The sequence below is a fragment of the Micropterus dolomieu genome, linkage group LG03, assembly GCF_021292245.1.
Source record: "Micropterus dolomieu isolate WLL.071019.BEF.003 ecotype Adirondacks linkage group LG03, ASM2129224v1, whole genome shotgun sequence".
In the NCBI taxonomy this organism is placed as follows: domain Eukaryota; kingdom Metazoa; phylum Chordata; class Actinopteri; order Centrarchiformes; family Centrarchidae; genus Micropterus; species Micropterus dolomieu.
In genome coordinates, this window is record NC_060152.1 from 13,291,328 (window position 1) to 13,301,867 (window position 10,540).

General features: G+C 38.0%; 2 protein-coding genes across 7 annotated transcripts in view; one reads left to right on the forward strand and one right to left on the reverse strand.

Moving 5' to 3' along the window:
- Nucleotides 1-797: 797 nt before the first annotated feature.
- On the forward strand, nt 798-6,883 carry cd27 (CD27 molecule). The gene is made up of 8 exons (XM_046045867.1): nt 798-832; nt 918-969; nt 1,363-1,504; nt 1,591-1,716; nt 4,355-4,480; nt 5,887-5,940; nt 6,036-6,140; nt 6,336-6,883. The coding sequence occupies exons 3-8, from the start codon at nt 1,363-1,365 to the stop codon at nt 6,446-6,448; spliced, it is 666 nt and encodes a 221-aa protein (XP_045901823.1). The 5' UTR covers nt 798-832; nt 918-969; the 3' UTR covers nt 6,449-6,883.
- A 316-nt stretch (nt 6,884-7,199) lies between these two features.
- The window catches only part of si:dkey-260g12.1 (tumor necrosis factor receptor superfamily member 5), a 9,705-nt gene continuing 6,364 nt past the window's right edge, over nt 7,200-10,540 (reverse strand). For all 6 annotated transcript variants that reach the window (XM_046045862.1, XM_046045860.1, XM_046045863.1 and 3 more), the window contains 6 exons: nt 9,256-9,352; nt 8,994-9,046; nt 8,250-8,366; nt 7,948-7,970; nt 7,743-7,848; nt 7,200-7,523 (listed from right to left, as the gene is read on the reverse strand). In XM_046045862.1, coding sequence (XP_045901818.1) covers nt 7,252-7,523; nt 7,743-7,848; nt 7,948-7,970; nt 8,250-8,366; nt 8,994-9,046; nt 9,256-9,352 — 668 coding nt within the window. In that variant the 3' untranslated portion in view covers nt 7,200-7,251. The remainder of the gene's footprint in view (nt 7,524-7,742; nt 7,849-7,947; nt 7,971-8,249; nt 8,367-8,993; nt 9,047-9,255; nt 9,353-10,540) is intronic.

Below are 10,540 nucleotides of genomic sequence, written 5' to 3' on the forward strand. Positions count from 1 at the left end.
TTGGGAAAGATTTTCACACAAATGCAAATGAGCTGTTTACCACTAATAAACTAATAACACAAAAAGCTGTCCCACCTACAAAGTTTATACTGTAATAGAAGGAATTTCCCCAGACATTCACTTACTCTGTTTATTGCCAGCAGCATTTTACTCTCGTTTTGGACAATTCAAACCTTAGTTGTCTACACAAGTAATTTTAGTAATTTTAGCTACCACACACAGATTATTAACTGTAATGCAGTTAGGAGTAACTCAGACAAAAGTGCCCTAAACCCTCTAAATAAAACATAACAAATCCGATCCAGTTTGCCCCTTTCAATATGTTGCAGGTCACTACATCTGAAAGCAGACATATCAGTTCACATTCATGATACAATGAGTAATGTCACTTTTTAATAAAGAATTTTTGTCTTATCTTTGCCTTTGGTGTTGTTATTAGGAACCTCTTTAAATTGCTCACTCTTGTCTGTCATGAAGTTGCAGAATATCTCATTAGCATAACACCATTTCTTGGAATAATGTTCATCTCCTCAACAGCTTTCTGTAAGAGCAACAGGATGGCTTGGAGTTAAATGACTGGTGTATGATATTTTACTGAAATGACCTCATCATCCAAGTCTAAGAAGGAGAGAAAGAAAGAGGTAGGGACAGATGCACGCCAGAGAACGAAAGCGTGAGGTTGTTTGCAGCCAAAAGATTGATTTTGGATGAAACGAGAGAGATGGTGCCTGTGGAAAAAAAGTGGAGGCTGGTGGAGGGCATGTTTTTGTGCACAGAGCCAGGGGGTCGCAGCAAAGAGACAGAGACAGGATGAAAGATTTCAAAAGTTCCGGTAAAATGTTACACTTTCATTATGAGTCATCACGACATGTGTGAATGTGAATAATCCCCTGACACACTTCTGGTCCCCTGTTCAGTCTCACACTCAGAGGGTCCCAGGTTAGATGTTGTCTCACCTCCTCATCCACAGTAAGTAAAGACTTTCAGCTGTAGCTGTAAAACCTTTTGATTAAACTGTCCTGTTGTATTGAATGTTAGTAGACTTATGTTCATGTAATCTCAGGATTTAAGCTCTGTAAAGTGTTTGTATTAGTCTGATATTCTTTATCAGTACTATTGTGTTATATGTAACATGTTATATATATTGTTTCCAAATATGCAATGTGTGTGTACAGTATATCTTTGTCTATTATGACTTGTGTGAATACTATAAAGCCCAGATAGACTTTAGTCATTTTTATCAACAATGGTTGTTTTACTTCCACTAACGTTAGCATGTGAAGATATCTGACTAAATAAATCTTTGTTTTCCTCCTCCTCCTCTTTCTGCTCATCCTCCTCCTCTTTTTTTCCTATTCCCAGATGAAGCCACGCTGTTATTTTGCTTTTACTTTCCTGTACGCCCTCTCTCTCTTCTCTCCTATGCTTTCCATACAGTGCAATCAGACACAATATCCCTGGCCAGTGGACAACCCCTTGTCGTGCTGTAACAGGTGCCGACCAGGTACAATGGCTTCTTTTTTTATCATCACAGATTCCATAGTTTTGATGCAAACAAGCAATAACTGTGAATAACTGTGTGAATTGCAGGTGAATATATGATGCGGCGTGCATTCAAGAGTTGTGAAATTACGTGTCAAGCCTGCCCAGAGAACTTTTATTCTGATAACTACAATGTGGAGATGGCCTGCAATTTGTGTTTAAATTGCACTAAACGTGAGTAATTTCACAGCTTTTGTCTTAGGGGTCTGGTGCTAAGTATGTGTGAGGCCTGAACTGTGTGAAATTTAGACCTACAACAGAAACCGCCATTGATAATAGCAATGATATTATTATGGTTTATATGATGTTGTATATTAATTTACAGCCACTGCTAACAGATATTCAAGAATATTTTAAAGGGGGGGGGGTTCTTGCTCATATAGGAGATATAAACCATTTTCTTTACATCGGCAATATGCAAATATGATTACTAGTCTGTATCACTATGAGATATGCAGGTTGAAGAAGTCTGCTGAAAATGTTAATAAATAGAGCTGAAACACAGAAACACAGAGCAATGGATGTCAAGTGGTCATATCTGTGATTAAACAGTACTCTGAAAATACTATCTATCATTTCAGTCCCCCTTGTGAAGCAATGTGGTTCCCTGTTTATTTTGTGTATGTGTGAAGTCTGTCTTTTTGAGCAAGACATGTAAAGTGATTCATCAGTGGACCAACCACCAACTATGTCCAGGTACAGCACTTTAGAGAAGAGTTGTTACTCAACTCTGTCTGTAGATCATGCTTTCAGAGAAGTTAATACAACCCTAAAGTCACACATGCGAGGGGATTTCCCATTACATCTGTCATGGTGGGATCCAGTCAGACAGAAATTCAAAGGAGGAGGGGATGGGGGGTCTGAGAAACCCTCAGTGAACCAGCTCAGAGGGTTATCAGGGTGGGATTCTGCAGAATGGTACATGCTAATAACCCCACCATTAGTAGCAGCGCAGCCCACCAATGGTGGTAAAACAGAAGGAGGTTCAAAAGGTAGACCATCGTCAGTGGAAAGAAGAAAAAAGAAAAACACAGAAAAGTGGTAAACATCGGAAAGAGCAGCAGACATAAATGTCATATCCTATGTTATTACTCAGGTCTCTGCCCTGCAACAGGTGAGCAAAAACTTGTTATGCTTATTTTTAAATGTCACTGTGGAAAGCATAGAAGACAGAAAACACAGAAGTGAGAGAAAGTATGTGATTCTCTGAATTTATGGGTACATGGATATTTGAGGAGAGTTTGACTTTTACTTGCGCACCAAGACACTTTCTTGACATATTGTAATCAAAAGGTTAGCATATTTCAACCCAATGTTTCAGTGCAGCTGCAAACAATGCAGCTTTTAATCCTTTAATCTGAAATTACATGTAGAACTCATTGATAGTTGACTTTATAAAACCTATATAAATATTTATTTGCTGAATTTGGGGGGATGAAGGTGGGTGTTGAAAATGTCAATAAAACACTAATCCTACACATGCAGGGGCTTTATGTCAATTAACGGCTATGGAAACTAATTTAGTTGGAAATTATTCAACCCACACAAAAATCTCACAAACTTCTCTTGCAATACAACAGCGTTTCTTTGGTTATACTTTGGTCCTCATCAGGGTGTTAACTATTTGCAAGGATTTGGATGTGCAAACCGAGTTTCAAAGCAGACTTTAGTACTAATTTGCCTTCAGTATAACATTTTCAGTTCCTAAATCCCCTTAAATGATGTCAGTTACTTCAGTTATATCTACTTCACTGAATTGCAGTCACCCATAACCTTTGCGCTTATTTCTGTCTTTTACTTTCTTTATGATAATCTTAGAATCTTAGAATAATAGCAATTTGAAGACTTCCAAAGTTAATCTTTTTACATTGTACAATAATAGATCATCGTGGACAGCAGAGTGAATTAGTGAGTGGGGTAACAACCTCTCAACCTTGCTAAAGAACCCCTGAACAAGAATCCCTGCCAGCTCCAAAATCTCCAGATTAACTGCTCTGTGGTGAAAATGTGACCTCCGGGTGAGGACAAGCAAAAATAATATCACCATACATTGCCAAATCTAAGAGTTTATTAATCACTTGCAGAGGTTTTGTAATCTGTTCTAAAATATTCAATTTAAATGTTCCTTGTGGAGACATTTCATTGTCAGCATTGGGAAACTGGGGTGCCAAGGCATGAGTGTACTGAAGATAATAATGTAGTAATTATGTAATTAGATCCAACAAACATACTGAAAATGTGTCGGTTTTTGAGGTTACAATTAAGTTTTAGCTAAAGACACTCTACATGTGCTGTTATGTCAGGTCACGTACAAAATGTAACCACTAAGATCGGAAGTTCTCTATGGACTGTAACCTTTAATGACACAAAATGATAACTATTTATGATGTCATAATCTATGTTGGGCTGGTTATTAAAACAAATATTTTTGTGATGGCTATGGCTCCATGGGGGTCAAATAAGTAGTTTTCTCTTTGTTAATTTGTGAATTCATATTGAAGTGTGCATGTTGCATGTTATAGCATTCAGTAAGACAGAAAATGTTTCATCAAATTGAAATACTGTTTTCACTGAGAAATTTCAGCTGTCTGTCTCTAAAGAAGAGGTATCAAAAGTGATAATATAACCGTCATATGACTTAAACCCAGAATCTTTACCTGTCATGCCCAGTTTGTGAGTCATTTCTCATTTTCTGATTTATCTCATTGTTTAAAGACATCCTTTGTGTGTACATGTTTGTTCGTCACAGACATACTCAGAATTATGATTATACTTTAAGTAACAACTGTTGTTATTTGTTGCTTTTTTACAGCAAACATGGAGTTTGAGTCAAAATGTAACCCCGCTCATCCGGCTGTGTGCAGATGCAAAGCTGGCTACAAATGCAAAGACCAACCCTGCACACAGTGTGTGCCAATGCAGACCACTACCCCTACAGGTAGGACACTCCTCCACACAGCCAACCAAATTTGACCCATAGCTATTGAAATAGCAGAAAATGTTTTTAACACTTTGCATTACAAAGTTTGAGTCACCTGACAGTTAGCTGCAGCATCACAGAGGAAAGCTAATAGTAGATAAGGAAAGACATTCTCAAATAAGTTCTACATATAATATGGAAAACCCTGGGAATCAAACTTAACACCAGGATGAAAGGTTACCGTAGACATAACCATTTTACTGTAAACTGTTTCTCTAGCTTTTCTGGTTCAGCATCTGTTGCACCACAGCCAACGTTACTGTGGTGTTAGAGCGTACAGGTTGAACCAACCACCACCAAGATTTTTAGCGAAGTTACTCATTAAATAACTTGATTTGTGTAGTTTTTAAGTGCTGTGCATTAAATGAGAGATATAAATATATAGCCACCATACCTTTACCTTGGAACTACATACATTCTAGTTTATTAGTGTGATTAAAAACATAAAGACCAGCTGGTTTTACAGCTTGTGACTTTATTGTTTTGGTTCACTCTCTCTACATACTCATCAGGCTTGTTTGCAGCACAGCAGGCAGCTGAAAAACCAACTGTATGCTACCTGCCCAGCACTAAATGCATGCAGATAAAGTTAGCAACTAGCTTGTGAACAAAGTGGAGCATTTAGCAGCTAAAGAGCCAAATATGTCCCTCTGGAATTGGTGGAGAACCAAACAGAGCTAAAAGGAGAGAGAGGAACATAATAGATGACTTCAAATTAACGCTAATGTTGCTGTGTATCTGCTGGATGTGTAATGTTTGAGGGGATAATGTGTGAAGTGTTTTGCTGCCCCAAAGCTATTAATACTGCTTTAAAGGACAGTAGATTCAGCTGTCAGAGGTACTACGCAGATTTAGACTGTGTAATTGATTTCTTCCATGATGATTTTTGCACAACAAAATATTTTGTTCCATCTGTTTGATCATTTGGCATAAAAAGGGGGTCTTTGTTCTTTTAATGGACCCGTCACTGCTTTAAAACCAGAATGCTAAAACAGCAGGAATGGCAACATGTTGCCGCACAACACAATACTGGTAACAGTAATACTTCCGTGTTGATTTAATTATTAAAAAAAATACAAATTAATCAGTTGATAATAATGTTGATAAAGTCTTTACATGTTCTGACCTCAGTTAGTGACTGTTTGTTTACTGGAGTAAGGTCATACACACAAGGTGGCTCGAGTTAAATATAAATCGCCTTATGTGATTATAGCCTACATCCAGACTTCCTGACCAGAGTATTAAAAATAACGGACCTCAGAGTGAGCTCACTGACTAATCTGACCAGTGAACAATTTATTTACATTGAAGTATTACATGTGTCTGCACAGAGCTGATCAATTGTTTTAATCTCTTCCCCTCAGCTGTGAAACCTGTCACCCTCACCACACTCTGGGTACCCTCTAAACCACTCAGAGGTAAAGTAAGCTACAAGTTCTGTCTGTGCCAATAAAAACAAGGAAATCCACTGGGTGTTCATCTAAACTTTTCAAAAACTTACTAATTCTTACAGATACTGTGTGGTTCCTGGTGATAATTGCCCTCCTTTGTGCAGGATTTGCACTAATTGTTGCAACAAAAATCAAGCCATTTCTGCGCTGGATCAGATCCAAGCACGGTTAGTAGATTATTACTATGGAGCTGATAACCCTGCAGCAATATACAAATATATCAAGTACACTGAGCATAGTACCTTTTTTCATTTTATAATGTGCACAAATGTATGTTTTTCATTATCTAATGTTATTTTTATGTAGTATTTCAATCTAATCTATTCCTTAAAAAAACACTCCCCTATTCTCTTGTCAATCAGGCTACTTTTTGGCTTCAAAAGCTGCAATGGTACCACCATGCTCCCAGGACGATGAAGTATCCACGCCTGTCCAGGAAGTGTGTGGGAAATGTGACCAACCTATTGATGTATGAGTTAAGAACTAGAGCCGGAACTTGGATTAGCAAGTATTTGACAGGTGGACATTTAGTCACACACACCAGATGCAAAAAATCTCTTGTTGCTTTGGACTTCATGACAAAGGGAAGCAAAAGTCACTCGGCCCACGCTGACGAATGGAGCCACAGAAAACAATTGTTTCAAGATCGATGCTGTGACTGACATCTGTGACTTTGAGGTGATAAAAGTGTATATAACACAGAGAGTGTGACACTGTGACGGTTATGCATGAGTTGTGCACTATGTTGTGGTATGTACTATAGTACACAAAAGTTAAAGATATTTTACAATCTTTACATTTATATATAAAAAATTTTTTGATCAGATTATTCATATCACGTTAAAGTTTTTTTTAACTTACATACATTTCTACTTTATTCTTCTTCAAAATAAAATTTTATTGTGATCAAAATGCCCAATATTTCTTCAAAACATTAAGCATTCAGGTCTTATACTTTAGAAAGAGCTGACAGAGCTTATTAAAGAATATTTACAAGACATTTTAAATAAAATTTACAAAGGAAATCACCTCTCAGGTGTTCCTACCGGAGTTAAAGTTTCTCGTGTGCTCCGGCCACAGGTTTTTCCAGAACCTACTGATGAAAATGTCTCTGCAGAACGCTGTCATTCACAGTTCACCAGAAAAAGATGAATCTGCTCCACACTCATCTGTGGGTTCACAGTTTTACAGTTTCTTCCTTTTAAAAGAATGTTTTAGGACCGGTCTGGATGGCAGTGTAACCACCAACAAAAAATCTTTGTTTATTTGCACGATGCATCATAGTGCCTCCTCTTTGGACACATGGCAGTCCTTCCCCTGCTCCTGGGAGGGAAAGAAAATGCTGTCAATCTCTCCGCTCCTCTCCTCCTCAGAGAGATGAATACTGGGAGAGGATGTGGGATGAAACACAGGACAGTCTCTCTCGTCTTCCTCTTCGCTGTTCCCTCTTTGGGCCATCTTCCCACCTTCAATTGTAGGACCAACCTGGCCTGTAAACTGACTGAGCAAGCTGAAGATGACTGTCCCAGGATTATGGACATGGACTGGACCTGCAGAGACAAGAACAAGCAAAGAGTGCATTTAAAGGAATGTTTTAATTGACCCATGGAAGCACATTAAGTATACAATATACAGTTTACGGAGAAGGACAATTATGTACACTTCACAACAGTAACACAGCTGCATCTTTTACATGTTTTATTTTCTTAATGACCCCACAAAGTGAGTCAAATATTTCACATGAAAGTCTTCATTTCACTCATCAATACCCAGATTGGCTGCTGAAACTGACGACGACTGCTGCTTTGCACTGGATGAGTCTATGGAGAACTGATGAGTTGACTCCTTCAGCTTATGAGAAGCATCTCTACCTCCCTAAAGAAGAACATGTCCAACAGTGTGGGGCAAATAAAAGTGAAATGATGGCACATATGTTGGTAAATGATGAATGAAGCTTTGACATTAGCTACTTACCTTGTTGCGTAGCTTTGCAATAGCTGGAAAACAGCAGATAAATGAATGAGTAATAGAAAGTCAGTTTCTCTACACATGTCTACCAATGATGAATCAACATATATATATGATTTACACAGCAACTAACCATCTATAACATATCTGCAAAGCTAATGACACATTTCTAATCATAGAAATTTCCAAAGGCTTTCAGTTAACTGTTTATTGTTTCCCAGAAGTGATGTGATTGTAAAGTTCAGGTTTGACTGATTAAACTGAGACACCAGAAACTGAACATGTCCCTGATGTAAACACCATCTTACCTTGCTTGAAACATGATTCATCTCCGGGTCGTCGTACAAAGAACAGGATTACAAGAGCCATGCATCCCATGGCAACCACTGGACACAAGATGGCGGCCAGCTGACTGCGCGTCTTGTCTGAGAGAAAGAAAAAAATTGAATTGGAGAAATTGAGGTTTTGACCTGATTATGGTACTAAAGGCAAAGTCAGGGGATCACCAGAGTTATTACAATTCGTCCTGAGTGGAACATTTTTAAGGTAATCCATCCACTGGCTGTGGAAACCTCAAATGTGAACCGCCTGGTGGTGCTAGAGGAAAATTTAGGGGATCACCAAAGTCAGTAGTCATTCACCATCTGGAAACTATTAATGTTTGAACATAATTTTGTGCCAATCCAACCAATAGATGTTGAGATATGTTACAGTATAAGTAAAAAGTTTGAGCTGCTGGTGGCGCTACAGGCAAAATTATGGAATTACCAAGGTAAGTAGGATTTTACATTGTTTTTGAAATTAGATCAACCTCGGGGTTTCATAAATATACAATTCTATGGCAATCTACCCAATAGTTTCACTAAAAGCCATAAAAGTCAATCTGCTGGTGGCACAAGAGGAAAAGTCATGGGATCACCTACATCAGTAGGATTCCAATATCAATGACAAATGTCTAAAACATTTCAAGGAAGTCCATCCAATAGTTGTTGTAGTTCCTCAAAAAAAATTATTTGAAAATTTTGTACACTCTCCACATACATTGCCCTCACCTGTTTCAAGATGTGGGCCAGTTGTAGACTTTGGGACTGACCGAGGGCCACACCTGTGTGAGTAAAGTGTAATATGTCAAGTATCTTAAGTATGTGACCTCGTGAACAATGACAGTCTGCAAAATCTGTAATGTCTGTACCAAATGCTAAAATAATGTAATATACGGCGACCTTGAGAGCATTTTAAGTTTTTGTGGAATTTTGAAACTCCATTCTATGAGGTATTTATTATGCACTGTATCTAGGGAAATCAATGACTCACTCAGGAAATGTGCAGGGTTTGGAGGAAGAGCTGCTCTGTCCTGAGGAAGTTGAGGAAGCTGTGTGTTTACCTTTATCTGAGGTAACAGCTGCTACTTCTGGAGAACAAACACATCACATGTTTGGATTTAGATTTAAAAGGATGAATACAGGACAAAACATGTCTGGGCAACGGCGGCAGCCTAAATGCAAACAGTACAGGTGTATATGAGAAATATCCACAGGTGTGAGAGAGTGGGCAGACATATTGGTTACTGTGATGATAGGTAATCTTTCCTCACATTTCCTCCACTTAAAAATGAATATAGAAGCCAAACTAAATTCAAACAACGAGGAGGGATCTGAGAGTTTAAAGGGAAACGTGCTTCACCAGATGTAATACCATGTATTATAGTATGAGAACGAAAAATCATTCCTCAACACCATCTTTTGTTTCTGAATACGTTTAGCTGGCAGTAACTTTGCAGATTAGAAGTTTACATTGTTTTTCTTGAAATTAGATCAAATATACACCGTTACATACAGTATAGTAGAGTATGCACGGGGTAGTGTCCGGCCGGGTACCGGAGGGTTGCATGTCATTCCCATCTCCCTCTCCCCTCAATTCGCTCTAATCTCTCTACAATCAACTATCCATAAAGTCATTAAAAGGTCCAACTAAAAGTACACTCAGAAGTTTCTAAAGTACCAGCTTTTCCGATATGATCTTGTTCCAGCCTGATTGCAATGCATTTCTGACATAAATACACTGGGCAAGCGTTCTAGAGACCTTTCATAAGAATAATATTAAAATCATTTTTTTTCATATTTCACATTTCATATACCTATAGCTCTCTTTTTTCAATATTTCATTATTTCTTATTACCAATGTTTAGAAGACCTTATATTAAAATGAGTAAAATTACTTTTGATGCTTAGGTATATTTTCCTGCTAATACCTGCTTGTCTTTACTAGTAGTATGTATGCATTACTTAATGCATGGTTATTAGTAATAATGGTGTATTTTCAAATTGTAGTAGTACAAGTTTAAGTAAAGGATTTGAATATTTCTTATAGTACTGCTCACCTCACTGAGGGGGAGCCACCTAACTTTTGTAAATAACTAATCCTATAGCCTTTGGTATCATTATTGGTTGTTCTCTTACAGTCAGTGAAGTATATTTTGTTTATCATGAGGCCCCCTGCTGGTTGAGGGCAATAAAAGTGTGCACTGTAAAGTATTTACCAGTTGTGGTTGTTTCCTGGATCTTGGCACAGTCTCTGCAGTTTGTTGAGTATGGCACAG